This window comes from Podarcis muralis, chromosome 13 (assembly GCF_964188315.1).
Source record: "Podarcis muralis chromosome 13, rPodMur119.hap1.1, whole genome shotgun sequence".
NCBI lineage: Eukaryota > Metazoa > Chordata > Lepidosauria > Squamata > Lacertidae > Podarcis > Podarcis muralis.
This window is the reverse complement of record NC_135667.1, coordinates 11,314,983-11,337,878: the sequence shown is the minus strand read 5'-3', so window position 1 is coordinate 11,337,878 and position 22,896 is coordinate 11,314,983. Positions and strand designations below refer to the sequence as shown.

The following is a 22,896-nucleotide window of genomic DNA, read 5'->3' as shown; positions in this document are numbered from 1 at the left end:
ACTGATGTTTTAATGTATTTTTAATCTTTTGTTGGAAGCTGCTCAGAGTGTGGCTGGGGAAACCCAGCCAGATGGGTGGGGTATAAATTAATAATAATAATAATAATAATAATAATAATAATAATAATAATATTCCAGCAGTAATGCTATTGTACTGTTGTGCTGCGTTGCTTGAATGAGTTTTGACCACGGGTAGACAACCTAAGGCCCAGGGGCCGGATGCGGCCCAATCGCCTTCTCAATCCAGCCTGTGGATGATCCAGGAATCAGCGTGTTTTTACATGATTAGAATGTGTCCTTTTATTTAAAATGCATCTCTGGGTTATTTGTGGGGCATAGGAATTTGTTCAGGGACGCGGGTGGCACTGTGGGTAAAAGCCTCAGTGCCTAGGGCTTGCCGATCGAAAGGTCGGCGGTTCGAATCCCCGCGGCGGGGTGCACTCCCGTCGTTCGGTCCCAGCGCCTGCCAACCTAGCAGTTCGAAAGCACCCCCGGGTGCAAGTAGATAAATAGGGACCGCTTACTAGCGGGAAGGTAAACAGCGTTTCCGTGTGCTGCGCTGGCTCGCCAGATGCAGCTTTGTCACGCTGGCCACGTGACCCGGAAAGTGTCTCCGGACAGCGCTGGCCCCCGGCCTCTTGAGTGAGATGGGCGCACAACCCTAGAGTCTGTCAAGACTGGCCCGTACGGGCAGGGGTACCTTAGGAATTTGTTCATTATTTTTTTTCAAATATAGTCCGGCCCACCACATGGTCTGAGGGACGGTGGACCAGCCCCCTGCTGACAAAGGTTGCTGACCTCTGATTTTGATGGTTTTAGATGTTTTAATATTTGCTGTAAATGCTATGGTGTTTTTATATTTTACTGACATTGCATTGTGCGTTATCCTGGGCTCCTTATGGTGAAACAGTAATATAAACAAAAATAATAAATTAAAAACTACATGAATGTAAAAGGAATCAATATATACAGAAACAGTTGAACAAGACTAGATGTGTTTGTGTATTTGTGTGCAAGCAGAGGGGGCATTGCTCTCAAAAAAATTTGTGGAGTATATACAATTGCGCTGTGAAAAAATATTCAGTTAAACGGCAATGTGATCCACACTCTTGTTCCCATTCTTACGTTTGCCTTTTTTTCAGATTTCATATGGTTCATTTGAATCACAAGCAAATAATCTAATTAAGTTCCCATCTTTTTACCGCATGGTCCCCAGTGAAGCCCTTCAGTACCAGGGAATTATTCAACTACTTCTGCATTTCAAATGGAAATGGGTTGGGCTTGTCACTATGAATAATGAAGGTGGAGAATATTTCTTGCAGATCATAGAGCCAATGCTTTTCGAGAATGGGATCTGTTCAGCATTCACAGAAAGAGTTGTAAACAATCTGCGTTTCACTGGTGACGTATTTGATTTGATGAAAGATACAAAAATTTTATCATCAGCTTTTTTGACAAGCAAAGCCAAGGCAATTGTTATATATGGAAAAACTGGGACGATTTTATGGTTGGCAAGTACTATAAAGGCATTGAAGATGCTTCAGTGGCTATTTCCTCAATATAAGAAGTCCTCTGAAGTAAAAGTATGGATTACAACAGCCCAAATTGATTTTGCATTACACAGCATTCAGAAAACTCTTGGGACTGATATACAAATATTCCATGGTGCTATCTCTTTCACAATTCACTCAAAGGAGCTTCCAGACTTCCAAAAATTTATTCAAGATGTATATCCTGGTTGGGCAGGTGGAGATGGTTTCATAAATAGTTTCTGGCAACAGGCATTCACTTGTTCAGTTTCAAACTCCACAGAGACAATGAACGCTCATAAAGTGTGTACTGGAGAGGAGTTGCTGGAGAGCATCCCTTCTCCATATTTTGAGATGAGCATGACTGGCCACAGCTACAGTATCTATAATGCTGTCTATGCTTTGGCACATGCTTTGCATGCTATGCAGTCAGCTGGATCCAACCACAGAAGAAGGGTGGTTGCGGATATGCTGTCTCCTCAAAATGTGAAACCTTGGCAGGTACAGTGTTATAATAATAATAATAAATTTTATTTATATCCCGCCCTCCCCAGCCGAAGCCGGGCTCAGGGCGGCTAACAACACTAAAACAATGCAACATTATAAAACATTATAAAAATTAATTAAAATACAAATTGATGGCAACCATAAACTAAAGTTTTGTAAAGATTGCCAAAGGAGGGAGTCAGCCTGCACCCTGACCAAAGGCCTGGTGGAACAGCTCTGTCTTGCAGGCCCTGCGGAAAGATGTCAAGTCCTGCCAGGGGGAGTAAGGTCCCGCAAGGCTTGACGGAATCTATCAGGGTCCATCAGCCTCTGCGGGCGAGCCCAAATCGGCTCGCCACCGAAGCAGGGTGGGGGTGGAACGTCAATCCTGGCTTTCAGAGCGTAGTGATCAGACCATGGCACCTTCATCGAAGGAAACATGATCACATCTATACCGACGCCAAAGATCAAATCCAGCGTGTGGCCTGCTTGATGTGTGGGGCCCGAAACAAACTGGGAGAGCCCTAGTGTCGCCATGGAAGACGCCAGGTCCAGAGCCTGTGAGGAGGGAGTGGCATCAGCATGGATGTTGAAGTCCCCCAATACCAATAGGTTAGGGAACTCCAAGGCCCAGCCGGCCACCGCCTCCAGCAGGCCTGACAGGGTGGCTGCTGGTGCGCTAGGTGGCCGGTACACCAGCCAGACAGCTAAGCTCTCCTCGGAGCCCCACACTAGGCCAACACATTCAATGCCGGGGATTGATGGCGATGGTAGAGCCCTGAAAGAACAATCTTCCCGGATTAACAATGCCACCCCTCCCCCCCCGGCCCACAGTCCGCGACTGGTGGAGGACGGAAAAACCCGGGGGCGCCATCTCTCGTAAGGTAACAGTATCCCCTTCGCGCACCCAGGTCTCCGTCACACAAGCCAGGTCGACCCCCTGCGAGATGAAGAAATCTCGCAGGGTGGCAGTTTTGTTGCCTATAGACCTGGCGTTGCACAACACCAGTGTTCTTTTCCTCTAGAAAACCTGGCCACGTTCTGGAATTTAGCAGGGCAATGGTTAATTTTGTAAAGCATTCTGTTATGCCAACTGGCCTATTCAGTTGTTTGCTTTTCTTTTTCTTATAATTTTCTTTTCTTACCATTTCATTCGTGTGTGTGTGTGTGTGTGTGTGTGTGTGTGTGTGTGTGTGTGTAAAGGTAAAGGGACCCTGATCATTAGGTCCAGTCGTGACCAACTCTGGGGTTGCGGCGCTCATCTCGCTTTATTGGCCGAGGGAGCCGGCGTACTGCTTCTGTGTCATGTGGCCAGCATGACTAAGCCGCTTCTGGCAAACCAGAGTAGTGCATGAAACACCGTTTACCTTCCCGCCGGAGCGGTACCCATTTATCTACTTGCACTTTGACGTGCTTTCGAACTGCTAGGTTGGCAGGAGCAGGGACTGAGCAACGGGAGCTCACCCCGTCATGGGGATTCGAACTGACAACCTTCTGATTGGCAAATCCTAGTCTCTGTGGTTTAACCCACAGCGCCACAGTCATTTTGTGTCTTTTTGTATAGTATTGATGGTATCTTATGCTGTGCACTGCTTTGATATTTTATGTGAGCTGGCAGTAAATAGATACTTTTAGATGCGAGAACTTAAGAAAATAAACTTTGATAAATTAGCTGTCAAATAGCACAATCAGTCTCTTCCTCGGTGAGAGAGGCAGCACTTAAAATAGTAAAAAAAAAAAAGTGGTTTCTCATGCCTGTACAGTGACCTCATATTAGCACCTCCTACTTGCTAATCCTGGAAATGGTGCAGAATGTTTGGTACTAGTGGACGCGTGTTCCCTCCTAAAGGAAAAGAGCTTAAATACATCCAGGAAAGCTATGGAGCAATCTTAATAAGAATATCACAGCACTTTAGATACATTTTTAATATCTCTCCACCTAGCTCCATTCATTCCTGCAGAGGATCTCATTCAACAACAACGCTGGAGATGAAATTACATTTGACGAACATGGAGAATTAGTAGCTGAATTTGATATTACCAACTTGGTCACTTTCCCAAATCAGTCCTTCATCAGGGTCAAAGTGGGAAGGCTGGATCCTCAGGCACCTCCTGGGAAACAACTCACCATTGATGAGGACAGAATCAAATGGCAAAGAGGCTTGACTCAGGTGAGGAAATAACTGCACACTCTCTCCAATACCAACATTCATATGAAGATATGTTTATAAGCCACATGGCAGAAGATATTGTCCTTTAAGAAGTACTGAAAGTTCTACCAGTAAATATACAAATGACAACAATACAGTGGTACCTCAGGTTAAGTACTTAATTCGTTCCGGAGGTCTGTACTTAACCTGAAACTGTTCTTAACCTGAAGCACCACTTTAGCTAATGGGGCCTCCCGCTGCCGCCGCGCCGCCACTGCGCGATTTCTGTTCTCATCCTGAAGCAAAGTTCTTAACCTGAAGCGTATGTAACCTGAAGCGTATGTAACCCGAGGTACCACTGTATTAAAAGTGCACCATCCAGAAAAAAAATCTCTAACAAGAACTCAATTAATGTGAGAGGATGTTGTCCATCATTCTCTTCTGTGAAATCCCTGAGGCTGGTTTGCTGGCTGGTTTGTTTGTTTGTTTGTTTCATAAACTGCATGCACTCCTTGATTGTTAAAAATACCTCAAAGTGCTTTACAAGAAGACCAAACAAGAAAATCTAGGGGGGAAACGTAACTACTTTAAAACATACCAAAGTCAAAATACTAAAACAGATTAAAATTTCTGCTTTGTGGCATTAGATTGAATTCTAACCTACTTGGTCATTCTAAGTATTAACATCCTAATCTTCTACAGTTTGGATTATGTTTAATACAGCAGGTAATTGTTGCCCTGAATGTGCTACCTGAGCAATTAGGAAGAATACCGTATATTTTGTACGATTAGTGTTCCGCTTTACTAGTAGACTATCTGATGTAAGATGAATGCTCCTAGATGTTCTCTGAATATTAAACTCTTCAAATATATTTGAATAGGTGCCACCGCTTTCAGAATGTAATGACATCTGCCATCCTGGTTATGGAAAGAAAAAGAAGGAAGGAGTTAAATTCTGCTGCTATGATTGTGTTCCATGTCCAGATGGGATGGTCTCAAATGAGAAGGGTAGGGATATATCAAACAGTACAATACATTGCAGTAATCTCCAAGAAGCTCTTTTGCAATTTTGTTCTCATTAAAGCGGGGCAAGGATTTAATGATGGCATTATGCATTTTTTTCCATTGGTTATAAATAATATGTATACAATTTTAAGTTTCAACCAGTTTGAAGAATATGTTTTTTTAAGAAATGAAGTCACTACATTCTGCCATCAAGTTCTACTAACTTGAGATGAAATAGAAATTGTGATTCTCCTTTAAGAACAAGGCTGTATGGAGAGAAGCTGAAAAGTCTTGTCAAAATCAGCAGGGTTGGCTCTCAAAGTTTCGGCTATAATGATTCATGAGGATAAAGGGGGAAAAGAACGAGGCAAACAAGAATTAAAAAGAACATATGTCCTTCACATACAAAAGTCCAGATTTGATAACACGACTTAACTGTTTAAAATGTTTTAGGCATGAAGTTTTGAAGGGCTCCCTGGAGAAAAATATTAGGCTAGGTGGACTCTTAATAAAAGTTGTTTTTAAGAATAGCTGTAACTGGTTCGGATTGTGATGCATTGCTTTCCTCCCGTCCAGAAATGGAAACTTGTCTCGTATGCCAAGAAGATCACTATCCAAACAAGGGCAAGAATCAATGCATTCCTAAGATTCCAAACTTCTTAGCCTTTGATGAAACTTTGGCCATCATTTCAACATTCTCTGCACTATTGTTGTCTCTGATCACAGCTCTAGTCTTTGGCATCTTCATTAAGTACCGGGACACTCCCATAGTCAAAGCCAACAACCGAAGCCTCACCTATGTTCTCCTTGTCTCCCTCCTCTTGTGTTTCCTCTCCTCCTTACTGTTCCTTGGGACACCAAATAAGGCGACCTGCCTTCTCCGACAAACCAGTTTTGGCATCGTCTTCTCTGTGGCCCTCTCCAGCATCTTGGCCAAAACCATATCGGTGGTTTTGGCATTCATGGCTACCAAGCCAGGATCCAGAATAAGGAAATGGGTGGATAAAAGACTGGCTTATTCCGTTGTCCTCTTTTGCTCCAAAATTCAAGTAGGGATCTGCACTCTGTGGCTGGCAACCTCTCCTCCATTCCCTGATTTAGACATGCACACAATGACAGAGGAAATAGTCCTGCAGTGTAACGAAGGCTTGGTCCTGATGTTCTATTGCGTCTTGGGCTACATGGCCTTCCTTGCCACGGTCAGCTTCATTGTGGCCTTCCTAGCCAGGAAGTTGCCTGACAGTTTCAATGAAGCCAAGTTCATCACCTTCAGCATGGTGGTCTTCTGCAGTGTTTGGGTATCCTTTGTCCCAACTTACCTGAGCACAAGAGGAAAATATATGGTGGCTGTTGAAGTCTTTTCCATCTTGGCTTCCAGTGCTGGCCTGCTGGGCTGCATCTTTTCCCCCAAATGCTACATTATTGTGTTGCGGCCTGAGCTGAACAGCAGAGAACATCTAATACGGAGAAAGACATAAATGATAGAAGAGTCTGTGGTTTTATTACATTCTTGGTATCCTGCATATAACTATAAAAGAGGTGTAAATATATTGGAACTGTGCAATAGAATTATACTATTTTTGGGATTTTGTTCTCTTGTTTTGTGGTTATAAAATAGTTGCTGTTTTAGTGGCCAGGGGGATCAAAAGTTCAACTCTGAATGCTGAAAGGTGTTCTAATATATTCTGTTCTTTATTGCTATACATTGACTTATGTAGTAAACCTATCCAGACTAAGTATATCTCCATACATTTCTGGCGTTATTTTCATTTTCTCTTAGGGCTAACTGTTGAATCTGATTTAGATTTGGAGTGCAGGTCCTAAAAATTATCTTCATAACAAATATTTCTGTTACTGCGTTTACCAAAAAAAAAAAAAAAAACCACTTTCTAAGCTTGTGTCCATTGTCCAATGCATCAGTTTCCAAGCAAGGCACAAAATCAATGAATGTTAAGATCCACTTATCAATACTGAAACAACTGCAAGGAGATCAACACAGAGATTTGTGTGTTTTTTAATAATAAAAAAGAGTAGAGTCACACATCAATTTTCTGGATTTGAGACTTCCTAGTTGCTTTTGATGCCATTTTTTTGTGGGGGGTATACCTTCTGGAGTAGAAGTGCCAACTGCCCATAGAAAACAAGAGAAAGACCCATAATTTTAGCATAGCTGAGACTGGACAGCAAAGCATTGAACATGTCTAAGTCAATTCAGAAGCTGGGTGCTACGTGTGTCTCTATTTTTCATAAAAAGGTAAAGGTACCCCTGCCCGTAATGGCCAGTCTTGACAGACTCTAGGGTTGTGCGCCCATCTCACTCAAGAGGCCGGGGGCCAGCGCTGTCCGGAGACACTTCCGGGTCACGTGGCCAGTGTGACAAGCTGCATCTGGCGAGCCAGCGCAGCACACGGAAACGCCGTTTACGTTCCCGCCAGTAAGCGGTCCCTATTTATCTACTTGCACCCAGAGGTGCTTTCAAACTGCTAGGTTGGCAGGCGCTGGGACCGAGCAACGGGAGCGCACCCCACTGCGGGGATTCGAACCGCCGACCTTTCGATCGGCAAGCCCTAGGCACTGAGGCTTTTACCCACAGCGCCACCCGCGTCCCCGATCTATTTTTCATAAGTCTATGGAAATCAACAGTGCCAGAACTTCAGCTGATGATGAACCATTCCTATCCTTGCATTGTGCAAAGGTGCAGCCCCTTTCAGTGTGCAATGATAACCACCATCCAGGTTACAGCAAGGCAAAGAAGGAGGGGGAGAAGTCTTGCTGCTATGATTGTGCTCCGTGTACAGAAGTAATGATCTCTAACCAGGATGGTAGGAGGCGCAGACCGCAATTGGGGGTATTGCTCAGAGTAAGCCTATAGGCCAGGGATGAGGAACCTCCTATCAGCCAAGCCCAGCATGGCCATGAGTTTCCCACCCCCTCTGTAGGGTTTTTCCGAGTGGCCCAGGTGTTTCTTGGCAGATGGTAAAATTCAGATAAAATTAAACAAAGGGGTGATCTTAGTAAGTAGGGAATATATTAAATTTTGGGGAAATGAATTAATTTAATAGTATGTTGCCTACAGGTGGTTTGGGGAAATAAATATGGTGATTCATTATTATTATTATTATTATTTGAATTTATATACCGCCCTATACACGGGGGTCTCAGGGCGGTTCACAGAATAAAATAAAGATATAAAAGCACAAAATACCTAATAAAAATAAAAAAAACAACTCAATAGCCCCCCTTCAAAAAAAACCCACCACATTTTAAAAGGGAATAGGATGTAAATTGGATCAACCAAAGGCCTGGTTAAAAAGGAACTTTTTGCCTGGTTTCTAAATGTGTATAATGAAGGTGCCAGGTGAACTTCCCTGGGGAGAGCCTCAGAAGGTGATCTCAGGGTCTGGGTAGGTTCATGATTAAAGGGGAAATTAATTTATCTTCTGCCAACCTAGCAGTTCGAAAGCATGTCAAAGTGCAAGTCGATAAATAGGTACCGCTCCGGCGGGAAGGTAAACGGCGTTTCCGTGTGCTGCTCTGGTTCGCCAGAAGCAGCTTAGTCATGCTGGCCACATGACCCGGAAGCTGTACGCCGGCTCCCTTAGCCAATAAAGCGAGATGAGCACCGCAACCCCAGAGTCGGCCACGACTGGACCTAATGGTCAGGGGTCCCTTTACCTTTACCTAATTTATTTAGAGGCAGGTGTTTGGGGAAATTAAGTGGGTGTGTATGAATCCAAGAGGAACTGATCTGGAGCAGGGGTGCAAGTTAACTGAAGAGCTTTTGTGGAGTGATTTGGGTGGGAAACCTGTTGACTTGCCACCACAATTTGTTCAGAAAGTACAGAAACCCCTACGAAGGCTTCTTAAACGGGCGAGCAGGGAGGGCAAGAAACGCTGATTTGAATCATTGTTTTCTTTTATTGCCACGAGGTGGCAGTACAGGACCGCTCTTTAAGGAAGCTCCACCGCTGCTCCGAGAGCTGCGAGATGAGATACATGAGATGAGTGGCCATGTGAGAAACGGGGAGTTTGCAATCTGAGGTGGAAGGGAGCCTGGGATTCGCCTGAAACGGCGTTATGGCCTTGCAGACGGATGCACAAGCCGCTCCCTGAATAAACAAGGCAGACCTGTGCTGTCTGCTTAACAGAGTGTATTTCCCTCCTCTGTTTATACTCTGCACTTAAATCTGAAGAAGTGTGCATGCACACGAAAGCTCATACCAATAACTAAATTAGTGGTCTCTAAGGTGCTGGGTGGCGCTGTGGGTTAAACCACAGAACCTAGGACTTGCCGATCAGAAGGTCGGCGGTTTGAATCCCCACGATGGGGTGAGCTCCCGTTCCTTGGTCCCTGCTCCTGCCAACCTAGCAGTTCGGAAGCACGTCAAAGTACAAGTCGATAAATAGGTACCGCTCCAGCGGGAAGGTAAACGGCGTTTCCGTGCACTGCTCTGGTTCGCCAGAAGCGGCTTAGTCATGCTGGCCACATGACCCGGAAGCTGTACGCCGGCTCCCTCGGCCAATAAAGTGAGATGAGCGCCACAACCCCAGAGTCGGTCACGACTGGACCTAATGGTCAGGGGTCCCTTTACCTTTACCTTAAGGTGCTACTGGAAGGAATTTTTTATTTACTTTATTTTATTTGTTTTGTTTTGTTTCATCTGCAAATAGAGCAGTCATGACAGCAAGACGTCTAAAACAGGCGTACCAGAAATGGTGCCCTCCGGATTTTCGTACTACAACTCCCATGAACCTCAGCCAGCGTGGCAAGATTCTCAGGAGGGGTGGAGTGCAGTGCAAAACATCTAGAGCAGATGTGGGGAACCTTTGACCCTCCAGATGTTGTTTAATTGCAGCTCACATGGCCGACGGCCAGGACTGATGGGAGTTGTAGTTCCACAACACCTGGAGAGCCAGAGAGTCCCCACACCTGATCTAGATAGAGGGCACCATTCAGGAGGCAGAAGTGCTTCTGAAAACCCTTTTCTGGGAACCTCCAGAGGGAGGGGAAAGTGCTGTTGTGCCTGGGTCTTTCTTGTGTGTTTCCTGCAGGGATCTGGGCCACTGATTTTCCTGATCAAATTTGCAGATGACACCAAACTGGGAGGGGTGGCTAACACCCCAGAGGACAGGATCACACTTCAAAACGACCTTGACAGATTAGAGAACTGGGCCAAAACAAACAAGATGAACTTTAACAGGGAGAAATGTAAAGTATTGCACTTGGGCAACAAAAAAAATTGAGAGGCACAAATACAAGATGGGTGACACCTGGCTTGAGAGCAGTACATGTGAAAAGGATCTAGGAGTCTTGGTTGACCACAAGCTTGACATGAGCCAACAGTGTGACGCGGCAGCTTAAAAAGCCAATGCAATTCTGGGCTGCATCAATAGGAGTATAGCATCTAGATGAAGGGAAGTAATAGTGCCACTGTATTCTGCTCTGGTCAGACCTCACCTGGAGTACTGTGTCCAGTTCTGGGCACCACAGTTCAAGAAGGACACTGACAAACTGGAACGTGTCCAGAGGAGGGCAACCAAAATGGTCAAAGGCCTGGAAACGATGCCTTATGAGGAACGGCTAAGGGAGCTGGGCATGTTTAGCCTGGAGAAGAGGAGGTTAAGGGGTGATATGATAGCCATGTTCAAATATATGAAAGGATGTCATATAGAGGAGGGAGAAAGGTTGTTTTCTGCTGCTCCAGAGAAGTGGACACGGAGCAATGGATCCAAACTACAAGAAAGAAGATTCCACCTAAACATTAGGAAGAACTTCCTGACAGTAAGAGCTGTTCGACAGTGCAATTTGCTGCCAAGGAGTGTGGTGGAGTCTCCTTCTTTGGAGGTCTTTAAGCAGAGGCTTGACAACCATATGTCAGGAGTGCTCTGATGGTTTTTCCTGCTTGGCAGGGGGTTGGACTCAATGGCCCTTGTGGTCTATTTCAACTCTATGATTCTATGATTCTATAATTCTATGATTCTATGATCTAACCCAGCTGTGTCGGTGGTCACAATGTCTGTGCATGCCCTGTTATGACACTACTGTATTATGGAGGTACTTTCAGACAACCTGTTTATTGAGCATTCAGCCTGATTTGATTGGATGACGGTGGCTATTTAATGAGTGATTAGTTTGCAGGGAGGTTAGAACACGTTAGGTCAAAAGCCGGTGTTCTGCTACACTTTCAAGTGCATTTCCCCCCATTGCTTTTGTCATAAGAATTTTAAGGTCATGTACTAAAAAAAAAAAAATGTTCATAACTGTATATATAAACCACATGTCTGAAACCCCACAAATTTGGTCCTGAACAAATTGACCTCAAATATTTCTCTCCAAGGTCAAAGTGGGAAACCTCCCCATTGTCTCTTTCCTCACAGATCCTGTCTTAAGGGCACATTCAAGATATGAACAGGGTGTGAGCCTGTGACCTGTGACCTAGATTCAGGAATTATAATAACAAAAGAGTGGCCAAAACCCAGATAATGCAATCTGGGCAATTTAAAAAGTCTATATAAGGGCTTGCACAACTGTGCTCAAGGTCTTCTCTACCCTGCCCCCCCCCCCCCCCCGTGTGTGGTGGGAGTACCCTGTTGCAACAGCTTTAATAAAGATCAGGCTTAGTAGCTGCCTTGCTTCTCAATATTCTCTGGTTGGCCTCTGTTATTTTCTCCTACCCATAGAGAACCTAAAAAGAGGACTCTAGATGGGCTCTTGGGTACCCCATAAGGGAATAAAAGAGCGGTTTTTTTCTTATAACACTTGACTCTCCAGCTGTTTTTGAACTACAACTCCCATCACCCCTACCTGGCAGGACCAGTGGTCAGGGATGATGGGAATTGTAATCCAGAAACAGCTACAAACCCAAGTGCGGGAAATTCTGGATCTAATGAGAGGCTATCATAGCTGCGTTTCACAATTCCCCGCTGGGAAAATGGTGAAAATGTCTGGGAGAACCCGGCGGTATGGCAACCCATATTGGAAGTGTTATTGTTGTTTTTTGGCGAGTTTCAATTTTTTGTGTGTGCTTTTAGGGGGGAAAGCTCAACAACTTTGCCAAAAAAAAAACCTCAATAGCTTTTGTGTCCAGATCTTCATCTTCTGAAACACGACAACCCTACATAAAACCCATTACAACCCTACATAAAGACCACATGTGCATTGAAAATGGAAACCCTTTACTATAATCGGCTGTAGTTCCAAATATGAAAATAAAGTTTATCCAAAGGAGCGACTCCGCTGAACCACGTCTCTACCCATTCCCTTTTATCTTTACCGTTGCTGCTTTCTATTATGGCCACAAGGTGGCAGTATAGGACCACTCTGCAGACTCGAGGAGCCGCCGCCGCTTGCTCTGAACTGCTAGATGTGTGGTGGGGGGGGGGGGCAGAAATGGCGAGTTTGCAGTTTGGATTTGTGATAGGAATTTTGAGGTCTTAGATATATGGTAATGTTTATAAGCGTACCAACCAAGCACGTACATAGAGCAGCACAGGAAGACCGACCTGGAACCATTTTAATTCCTAAACTGAGCAAATGATTTCTCTGCAAGGTCAAAGTGGGAAACCTCCCCATTGTCTCTTTCCTCACAAATCCTGTCTCAAGGATATGTCTGTTTGAATAAGGTGTGAGCCTGTGACCTGGCCCAGGAACTAAGTATTTATCATTACAAAAGACTGGCCAGGCTACCCAGGCAATCCAATCAAGTAACCTGCCAGACAGGAGATAAACGACAGGAGAAAAACAACATTCAAATTTCTGTTTTAAGACCGCCTTTTCTGTGATGTAGGTATGATGTATCTGGGGGGTGGTCTTAGGTTACACCACTTCTGTGATGTATGTATGATATTTCTGGGCGTGGTCTTGATCTACAGGGTAGCAATTTCAAAAGTCTATATAAGGCCTTGCGCTCCATTTTTCTGGGTTCCTCCTCCTTTCTTGTGTGTGAGGGAGTACCCTGTTGCAACAGATCAATAAAGATCAGGCTTACGAGCTGCTTTGCTTCTCAATAGTCTCTGGTTTGCCTCTGTTATTTTCTCCTACCAATAGGGAACCTATGTAAGGACTCTATATGGGCTCTTCGATACCCCATAAGAGAAAAGGGCAATTTTTGTTTACAACAGATTCAAAGAGGAAAGCGGGCTTTTGCTGGAAATGGAGTCCCAGCCTTGCAGAGGGAAGAACAAGCTGCTTCCTGCTAATGCAACACAGACTCTGCCGTCTGCTTAGAGGAGCGTATCTCCCTCTGCTTAAAATCCATCTGCCCATAAATTTGCAAATACAGTGGTACCTCAGGTTACATACGCTTCAGGTTACACACTCCGCTAACCCAGAAATACTGGTTACAGATAGGTAGCCGTGTTGGTCTGCCATAGTCAAAACAAAACAAAATTCCTTCCAGTAGCACCTTAAAGACCAACTAAGTTAGTTCTTGGTATGAGCTTTCGTGTGCATGCACACTTCTTCAGATACATCACACATACCATCTCGGGACTATTTAATTGCTCATCGTCTAACATTGTGTATGCCATCAAATGCCAACAGTGTCCTTCAGCTCTCTATATTGGACAAACAGGCCAAACCTTACGCCAAAGAATAAACAGACATAAATCTGACATCAAGAATCACAAGACAGAGAAACCAGTAGGAGAACACTTCAATCTCCCAGGACATTCTATACAAGACCTCAAAGTAGCTGTTTTACTACAAAGGAATTTCAGAAATAGACTGGAAAGAGAAGCTGCTGAATTACAACTTATTACCAAACTTAAAACCATGGAGAGACCTGGTCTGAACAAAGACATTGGATTCTTATCTCATTATACATGACAAAGCCATTTTTCACCTTCTCACCCCTTGCTTTTTCCTGTAAGACCTATTGCAGTCATTAAGAGTCGTCAACAGGCTCATCACAGCTATCTGCCAATCACCCATTCCCACCACCCTTCTGAGTAATACCCCTCCCCACCTTCTCACTATATAGAAGGATCTGGCAACTTCTGTTTCAGTGTATCTGAAGAAGTGTGCATGCACACGAAAGCTCATACCAAGAACTAACTTAGTTGGTCTTTAAGGTGCTACTGGAAGGAATTTTTTTTGTCCAGAAATACTGCTTCAGGTTAAGAACTTTGCTTCAGGATGAGAACAGAAATCGTGTTCCGGCAGCGCGGCGACAGCAGGAGGCCCCATTAGCTAAAGTGGTGCTTCAGGTTAAGAACAGTTTCAGGTTAAGTACAGACCTCCGGAACAAATTAAGTACTTAACCTGAGGTACCACTGTAAATCAAATATCTCAGAGAGACTCCAGAGCTCTCTCATCCTATGGAAGATAAATCCTTTAGAATTGCCCCTGGAACTGCTCGTCCCACAAGACGGGGGAGCTTATTTGTAACAATGCTTTAATTCAACCTCCCCCTCCCCCCAAAAAAAAACCAGCCTCTCTCAACCGTGGGTAAATAGATATTGTTGGACTACAACTCCCATCATGGCTGGGACTGATGGGGATTGTAGTCCAAAGATTCAAAGGAAACCTTAATACTGTTGGGCAACTCCTGAGGGCATAAAGCAGGGGTCAGCAAACTTTTTCAGCAGGGGGCTGGTCCACTGTCCCTCATACCTTGTGGGGGGCCGGACTATATTTTGAAAGAAAAAAAATGAATGAATTCCTATGCCCCACAAATAATTTCATTGTAATTAATTGTTAATTTCATTGTACACAGGTTGTACATTGACAATAAAGGTATAATAAAGGTATTATAATAAAGGTATAATAAAGGTATTGTTGTTGTTGTTGTTGTTGTTGTTGTTGTTGTTGTTGTTGTTACCCAGAGATGCATTTTAAATATGTTACGGGGGGGGGGCACATCTTTAAAGTTAAATATTACACATATTATGCCTGAATGTATCCTTTCAACTTGACAGCTCAGGGAAGTTACCTAGCTTTAAAAAGAATATAAAATCATCTCCTTTGCCAGTTCCCTCCACTCCAAAGCTATTTTCCCCTTGAAAAAGGACTCCAGGAAGTTCCCAGAGGTGACAATTGCTGGGCTCATCGTTAGCCAAGGGAAGCCAAATCTCATCACCAGACTTGCCAAGGGGTCCAGACATGCAAAGGAAGTTCTATTGTACTTTTGGGTGGTGGGTACTGTACTTAAGACATATTTGTCTATGCTACTCTTTTACCTGAGTCTTGCCCTGCCATGTCTGCTTATGCTAACCTTGTACCAAGGACTTGTCTGGACATGTTTGCCAAGGTTAACCCCTCCCCTTCTGTGACATGTCAGTGATGTAGCAGTGATGCTGTACGAACTGTATTCTGGGATATAGTGGGAAAGTTTTTAAAGTCTTTGTCACCCCATCCTCAGGGTTCAAATTTGCTCTTTGAACCTATTGCGCAATAAACTTTGGTCTACAGCTATTTGCTCGGGTTGGCTGGACTCCTTCCTTTATTCCGCAGGGACCTACGAGCTCTGCCCGACAAGCTGGGTGACTGAGCAGCCTCACACCTAGATTTTTCCGTAACAAATAAAAGGACACATTCTACTCATGTAAAAACACGCTGATTCCTGGACCGTCCGCGGGCCAGATTTAGAAGGTGATTGGGCCAGATCTGGCCCCCGGGCCTTAGTTTGCCTTCCCATGGCATAAAGGATAGCCACAAAGGATGGCAACAGATCTTGCTTCCCATTGCATTTACCATTTTTACCTGTCTGAAAAGTGGTACTGATCTGTAACCTGAAGGATAACTGTTATCGGGAAAATAAATAAAAGAATTGTTCACGTCACAAAAATTGTGCCTTCTGTAATGAAAGAAGAGCTCAGCTTGGCTCCCACTAACAACACGAGAAGCATCCATACATCCATGTTAGTTTACACATAAAGATCAACATATGCCAGCCAGTGTTCACATAGGTAGGTACCCAAGAAAAGTTGGTGTTTATAAAAAGTGCTTTCAAATGTAGCAAGTACGGTAAATAATTTCTGACCAGCTAAACTGATTCACACACACTAATAATATCCTAGTTATTGTGTTTTTATCACACCCTGCCACCAACAAACTCAACCTGGTTCTCCCTCTCCTATTTTATTCTCACAACAACCCTGTGATGTAGGTCGGGCTAAAAAAAAAAAGTAAGCTCCATGGCTAGAAGGAAGGGGAGATGAAAATAATTGTACTATGTACAGTGGTTTTGTGTGAGTGTTTTAAAATAATCAAAAATATTGATTAAAATGCCTTGGGGGGCAGCAAAAAATGACTGCCATTAGCAACAAGAAAGTGCTATCACCAAATAAAAGAAACCTGGTTGTGTATATCTGCTATTAAAATCTGTTGGTTTTATCTACAGTTTGGAAATTTTATTGAATGTCTGGTTTTTCTTACTATTTTTAAATAATATTCCCTATCTTGTTTTTTTAATTTCATATGCTGTTTTCTGCTTTCAGTTGAACGATATATTGTTGTAAATAAAAATATATGCCCTTTTCCCTTATGGGGTATCCAAGAGCCCATATAGAGTCCTTACATAGGTTCCCTATTGGTAGGAGAAAATAACAGAGGCCAACCAGAGAATATTGAGAAGCAAAGCAGCTAGTAAGCTTGATCTTTATTGATCTGTTGCAACAGGGTACTCCCTCACACGCAGGAGAGGAGGAGGACCCAGAAAGATGGTGTGCAAGACTTTATAAAGACTTTTGAAATTCCCATTCTCTAGATCAAGACCACCCCCAGAAACATTATGCATACATCACAGAAGGGGTGTATCCTAAGACCACCCCTCAGATACATCCCACCTACATCACAGAAATTTAAATGTTGTTTTTCTCGTGTCACAGTTTATCTCCTGTCTGGCAAGTTACTTGATTGGATTGCCTGGGGAGCCTGGGCATTCTTTTTTAGTGGTAAAATACTTATTTCCTGGGCCAGGTCACAGGCTCACACCTTATTCAAACAGACATATCCTTGAGACAGGATTTGTGAGGAAAGAGACAATGGGGAGGCTTTTCCAGTTTAACCTTGCAGAGAAAGGATTTGGTCAGTTTAGGAATCAAAATGGTTCCAGGTTGGTCTTCCTGTGTTGATCTATGTATGTGCAGTTATGAACATTACCATATATCTAAGACCATAAAATTCCTATCACAATATACAGATTGCTAAATAAATAAACTTCTTAGCGTGGCATGTTAAACACTTATACAGAACTGGCTCAGAAAAAAATAAAAATAAGCCACCCTCTTTTTGCCGTGACTCGGATTCGAACCGAGGTTGCTGCGGCCACAACGCAGAGTACTAACCACTATACGATCACGGCGTGCTACGAGGATCTTCCTGCTAAAGTGGCTCTTGCTAGCTCTGATAGCGCAATGGAACTTCCATGTACAGAGGAATTGTATCTCTTTAAAGACCTGCTGCCTAGCAACCAAAGTTATAGACGCGCAGAAGTTCGTTTATGCCATGCTTTTGCGATTTCACAAAACCATCTGGCTCCCCACAGTGGAAGAGGTTGGGGGCAGATTCTAGGTCAAATGGATCTGTGATCTGATCCAACAGGGTTTGTAAGTAAGTAAGTAAATAAAAGTAATAATAATCGTGTAGTCCTTTCAGGAATCAAATGACAGGATTCTTTTAAAAGCAATACAGTAATTTATTATTATTATTATTATTATTATTATTATTATTATTATTATTATTATTATTTATACCACGCCCATCTAGCTGGGTTCCCCCAGCCACTCTGAGCGGCTTCCAACCGAATATTAAAAACAATACTGTGTGATCAGTGCAAGAAACCCACATTAAAGTATTCACGCATGTTCCACGGGAACACGCACGTCTGAAAGTAGCCAAACCACTGCGGGTCTCAACGTGTCCACAAATCATCCCTCATCTCAAAACAGGAGCAGAGTTTAGGTTCAGGCCGAAAGAACTGCCCTGTGCAATCCGAAACCTTGCCTCCTGGAGCTCATTGAGGAAACGTTGGGGTGAGATCTCAAGGAATTGTAATTCCTTCCCTCACCCAATAGATTTCCTTGCTTGTTTCTTTCCTAGACGGCGGGTTAGGATACGGAGTTGCATAGCGCGTACAAAACTCCAGATTATTTTTCCCCTCCCGCTATACGGGTGGCTGCAGAAGCATTTCACTTCCAAGGCAAAATTAGCAGGCAGGGAGACTTTGCAAGGCGAGCGTGAGAAAGGTTTCTCAAGCCTTAATCAGAATGTAAAGCCGAGACGGGAGCAGTGTTTTTAGGAATCTTAATGAAGGCTAAATACTCGTGCAGCAGAGTGGCGCAGCGGAAGCGTGCTGGGCCCATAACCCAGAGGTCGATGGATCGAAACCATCCTCTGCTAGTTCAATACTTTTTTCCCTAGTCCCAAATACAGTTTCTGGCATTTTTATTTTATTTACAGCACTCTGCTGTACAATTTCCTTGCCTTTTCTTCCTGCTACCTGACTGGCTCTCGCATTATTTCTTCCGTGTATGAAAAAGCACCCCCTTCCCCCCAAAAAAGGGCTTTTCTGTAGTGGACATTTGGGGAAAGTGTTGGCTCAGAGAAATTGCAAAAGAGCTTAACGTTCCTTTATATTGGCAGCTCTAAAGATACCATAATGATACAGTGTACAATAAACTGAAGCAACGATCAGCGTGTGGTATGTAGTGCAAAAAAAAATATGTTGTTGGCTTTGGAAGAAATAAAAGGTTTCTTGAAAAGAGAAAAATTCTGCGCCCAACGTGGGGCTCGAACCCACGACCCTGAGATTAAGAGTCTCATGCTCTACCGACTGAGCTAGCCGGGCTGCTGAAAGCACTAGTTTGAATCACCCATCTATATAGCGTTACTTTAGAAGAGAGTCAGTTTACGCATAAATTATATTTCAGTTGGATTTCATAATTTATTTCAATCCCGGGCACGACTCTCATTCTGGATTTTATTTTATTTAGACTGGAGATGCGCGTTTTGCAAAGCCACTTAAGAGATCACAGCACCCAGGGTTATTTTTGAGCTGTATGGTGGGTGAGCTAGTCGCTGACCAATGTCTGTGTGTTAGAACACGAACAAAAAGGGTGTCTGCGCTTGAGGTTTACCTGCTTCCATTTGCTTTTCCTTGTGTTGGATCTTCTAGATTACAAAACTGCGGGCAGGAGGGTATTTTTAAAATGACGTTTGAAAACTAGCCGGGGAAGTTCGTGGTGTTCTGCTTTCTTTGTTGAGAAAAAAAATGTTTTAGGCGAGGACACAAAAGAAACTTGCCCTCTCTGAGGATCGAACTCAGGACCTTCAGATTATGAGACTGACGCGCTGCCTACTGCGCTAAGAAGGCACCTGATAATATCTAGGCGGCTTCGATCTGAAAGGATACAAAAGCTGCCAATCAAACATCAAAAGGACCACGTACAAAGTATTACCACTTCTCTATATTTAGAAAGCGCACAATTTGGGACCCTAAATAAGGCTGCAATCCTAATCTGAGAGTCAGATCTATTGAATTCAATAGGATTTACTTTTGGATTACACTGTAAATGCACTTGGGGAGAAAGCACTTAAATTACTCTATTGTCCTATTTAATATTTTCACAGAGCAATCCTATGCATGATTGCTCAGAAATAACCCCCACTGAATTCAAAGAGACTTCCTCCCAGGTAATTGCGCATAAGGATTGTGTTAAAAAGCTGGCGGCGAATAGGTCGAAGGCAATCTCCTTTTTTTGTTTGGATCCTGTGGACAACATGACCATGACTATGGGCGTAACCAGGATTTATGTTGACAAGCGTCATGTTGCGGGAGAGGCAGAAGATGAGCAAATTCTAGAATTTCAGACATTAACAGAAAAATAGTTAGGTCCACGAAAGCTTATCCCAAAATCTCTTTATGGTGCTCCCTGAAAGGGGAAGTTGGGGGGGGGGGGAGAGAGAGACGATTTCCTGGTTACAGTTGCCTCATTTCTTTGACGGAAACTTCCGTACTTGGATGTGATTGGTCCAAATTCTTTTTTGAAAAGTCCCGCGCTTTTTACGATTGGTCCAAACTGTTTTCAAAATTCCCGCGCTAAAATACTAGCCAATTAAGTCCCTGCCGCTTCGGCTCCCTTTTCTTTATACTGTACTCCTGGAAGCGGGGAAAAGATTCTGCTTACATTATAACATCAGAACTTTTGTGCCGAACTGAAAACTTGAATCAGATTCAAAATTGTTACTTTGGTATCAGTTGTGGCGTTTTGGAGTTTACTTGTTACAGTAATGTACAAAGCTCCCTGTCCGTAACAGTGTATTCAACTTGCCTTCTTACTGGAAACATTGATCCCCAAAGTACAGCTCTTTGTGTTACTGGTGTATTTTTTTAAAAAAATTCACACCCACCAATCTCAATGAGCTTTATATACATTTAAGTATTGTTCGGGGAAGCTACCGCAGCCTGCTATAGGGGCCGTAAAACCCATTTAGCAAAAGCGAACGGGAGGACCATAATTTTATAAACTACTAACTCTTCCTCAAGAGCATGGGATTTTACATCTCGCAAGTAGTAAGAGAAAAATCAGCTCTTTTTATGAAGTTGTAGGTGGCTCTTAAAAGAGCCTTTGGGTTGTTGGGCTTTTTTACTTTTTAGCGCCTTTCTTCTTCCTTTATTTTCCTTTGGCCTTGTGGCTCTCGGTTTTCTTGGGCAACAGCACAGCCTGGATGTTGGGGAGGACGCCTCCTTGAGCAATGGTGACTCTGCCCAGGAGTTTGTTCAGCTCCTCGTCGTTGCGGATGGCGAGCTGCAAGTGGCGAGGGATGATCCTGGTCTTCTTGTTGTCCCGGGCAGCGTTGCCGGCCAACTCCAAGATCTCAGCAGTCAGGTACTCCAGCACAGCAGCCAAGTAGACGGGCGCTCCGGCTCCGACGCGCTCTGCGTAGTTCCCTTTGCGCAGAAGACGGTGCACACGACCCACGGGGAACTGGAGCCCGGCACGAGAAGAGCGAGTCTTGGCCTTAGCCCGAGCTTTTCCTCCTTGCTTGCCGCGTCCAGACATGGCGATGACGTTGAAAGTATTCACACAAACAAACTCCTCCGATGCTGAATGAAGCTACTGTGCCCGATTCCGCTCCTTATATACTTTCCCCTGGTTTTGAGACTGCACGTTCTGATTGGTCAGCCTCTGGAACTCAATGCCCAATGACCGTGCAGGATGCCCGCGGCAGAAGGAATTCTGAAACGCAGCCAATGAGAGAGGACGCGGGAAACGGTTGGCCAATGAGAGCTCACAGGCGCGCAGAACAAAATTCCGGACCACGCCCCTCTCTTTTTCTTTTGCGTCAGCGAGGATTGTAGCCAATTGTGACACGAGCGTTTCGATACCTCATTTGCATAAGCGTCCTATAAATAGGAGGGCGCGCAGCGCGGCTGTTACTCGACTTTCTTTCCTTCGGTGCTGTCGGCAGAAAGTTGGAAGATGCCTGAGCCAGCGAAATCCGCTCCCGCGGCCAAGAAGGGCTCCAAGAAGGCCATCACCAAGACCCAGAAGAAGGGCGACAAGAAGCGCAAGAAGAGCCGCAAGGAGAGCTACTCCATCTACGTCTACAAGGTGCTCAAGCAGGTCCACCCGGACACGGGCATCTCCTCCAAGGCCATGAGCATCATGAACTCCTTCGTCAACGACATCTTCGAGCGCATCGCGGCCGAGGCTTCCCGCCTGGCGCACTACAACAAGCGCTCCACCATCACCTCCCGGGAGATCCAGACCGCCGTCCGACTCCTGCTGCCCGGAGAGCTGGCCAAGCACGCCGTCTCCGAGGGCACCAAGGCCGTCACCAAGTACACCAGCTCCAAGTGAGCTTCCCCGGAGAACTGATTATTGGGCTCCCCAAAAAGAAAACCAAAGGCTCTTTTAAGAGCCACCTACTTTCGCAGTAAAATGAGCTGATATTGCTAAGCATCGCCTCTTTTGGTTAACCAGAGAGACTAAATAGCTTGGGACGTGACTTGAAGGTAGATCTGTAGTGGTAAATTCTGTTTCATGCTACTTGAAAAAGTTGAATTGCGCTATAGAGTTTCTGGAGCGTTTTCTGTGCTGCTCGGTTTCAGATCCCACTCTGCAATGTGGGAAATGCTGCCAGGCAGAAATGTACTGTCTTACTGATTTGTAGAATGTTGCATCTTATTCAACATACAGATCCCAGAAAATCTTGTAACTACCACATAATTCAGGAAGTCACCCTAATTTTGCAAATAGGTTTATTCTAGGTCTGTTTTTTTTTTCTTCAGTACTTAACAATGTCCCTGCCATCTCTGACTTTGAGCCCTACCTACTGAAGACTTTCCGTTTCCAACAAGCCTTTTAAGTATAGCTCTTCCCCAGTCTACACCTGTACTGTTTTGGAATTCTTTTTAGGTGTATGTTTTTATTTTATCGTCTGTTTGCTGCCCTGGGTTTCTTTTGGGGGGCAAGATAATTATAATTATTATTTATTTCACAACATTTATGCACCACTTGATTGTAGTAAAACATCCAATCAGTTCACAAAAAGTTTAAAAGTATCTAAACATCCAACAAATAATTAAAATCAATAGTAAGCTAAAAACAAACCAAATTAAAACAAATTTTGACATCTGACATGTCTCAATAGGCTTGCCTAAATAAAAAAATGTTTTTAGCAGGTGCTGAAAAGAGTTCAGTGAAGGCACCTGGTTGATGTCAATAGGCAAGGAGTTCCAATGTGTGGGTAATCATTTTTAGAAGTAAATACTGTACAA

The 22,896-nt window shown here is 44.0% G+C and overlaps 3 protein-coding genes and 4 non-coding genes across 7 annotated transcripts; 3 read left to right on the top strand and 4 right to left on the bottom strand.

Annotated features, from left to right (window-relative positions):
* Nucleotides 1-1,162: 1,162 nt before the first annotated feature.
* On the top strand, nucleotides 1,163-6,902 carry LOC114583442 (vomeronasal type-2 receptor 26-like). The gene is made up of 4 exons (XM_077916939.1): nucleotides 1,163-2,030; nucleotides 3,959-4,186; nucleotides 5,047-5,173; nucleotides 5,747-6,902. Exons 1-4 carry the CDS (start codon nucleotides 1,206-1,208, stop codon nucleotides 6,646-6,648), a joined length of 2,082 nt encoding a protein of 693 aa, XP_077773065.1. The 5' UTR covers nucleotides 1,163-1,205; the 3' UTR covers nucleotides 6,649-6,902.
* Nucleotides 6,903-17,403: 10,501 nt separating this feature from the next.
* Nucleotides 17,404-17,475, bottom strand: TRNAH-GUG (transfer RNA histidin (anticodon GUG)). Its single transcript has one exon. It is a non-coding gene; the product is annotated as a tRNA-His (tRNA).
* A 965-nt stretch (nucleotides 17,476-18,440) lies between these two features.
* Nucleotides 18,441-18,512, top strand: TRNAM-CAU (transfer RNA methionine (anticodon CAU)). Its single transcript has one exon. It is a non-coding gene; the product is annotated as a tRNA-Met (tRNA).
* A 375-nt stretch (nucleotides 18,513-18,887) lies between these two features.
* TRNAK-CUU (transfer RNA lysine (anticodon CUU)) lies at nucleotides 18,888-18,960 on the bottom strand. The gene has a single exon. It is a non-coding gene; the product is annotated as a tRNA-Lys (tRNA).
* A 452-nt stretch (nucleotides 18,961-19,412) lies between these two features.
* On the bottom strand, nucleotides 19,413-19,485 carry TRNAM-CAU (transfer RNA methionine (anticodon CAU)). Its single transcript has one exon. It is a non-coding gene; the product is annotated as a tRNA-Met (tRNA).
* Nucleotides 19,486-20,665: 1,180 nt separating this feature from the next.
* LOC114582524 (histone H2A type 1-E) lies at nucleotides 20,666-21,210 on the bottom strand. Its single transcript, XM_028703617.2, has one exon. The coding sequence runs from the start codon at nucleotides 21,173-21,175 to the stop codon at nucleotides 20,786-20,788; it is 390 nt and encodes a 129-aa protein (XP_028559450.1). The 5' UTR covers nucleotides 21,176-21,210; the 3' UTR covers nucleotides 20,666-20,785.
* Nucleotides 21,211-21,569: 359 nt separating this feature from the next.
* On the top strand, nucleotides 21,570-22,071 carry LOC114582525 (histone H2B 1/2/3/4/6-like). The gene has a single exon (XM_028703618.2). The coding sequence runs from the start codon at nucleotides 21,596-21,598 to the stop codon at nucleotides 21,974-21,976; it is 381 nt and encodes a 126-aa protein (XP_028559451.1). The 5' UTR covers nucleotides 21,570-21,595; the 3' UTR covers nucleotides 21,977-22,071.
* Nucleotides 22,072-22,896: the final 825 nt, after the last annotated feature.

What these genes read in the sequence shown, in the direction of transcription:
- LOC114583442 (XM_077916939.1), top strand. Translation starts at nt 1,206, where the DNA reads ATGGTCCCCAGTGAAGCCCTTCAGTACCAGGGAATTATTCAACTACTT. An exon ending in AAAATGTGAAACCTTGGCAG is followed by an intron (nt 2,031 to 3,958) that starts GTACAGTGTTAT and finishes CTCTCCACCTAG; the next exon opens with CTCCATTCATTCCTGCAGAG. An exon ending in GGCAAAGAGGCTTGACTCAG is followed by an intron (nt 4,187 to 5,046) that starts GTGAGGAAATAA and finishes ATATTTGAATAG; the next exon opens with GTGCCACCGCTTTCAGAATG.
- LOC114582524 (XM_028703617.2), bottom strand. Translation starts at nt 21,175, where the DNA reads ATGTCTGGACGCGGCAAGCAAGGAGGAAAAGCTCGGGCTAAGGCCAAG.
- LOC114582525 (XM_028703618.2), top strand. Translation starts at nt 21,596, where the DNA reads ATGCCTGAGCCAGCGAAATCCGCTCCCGCGGCCAAGAAGGGCTCCAAG.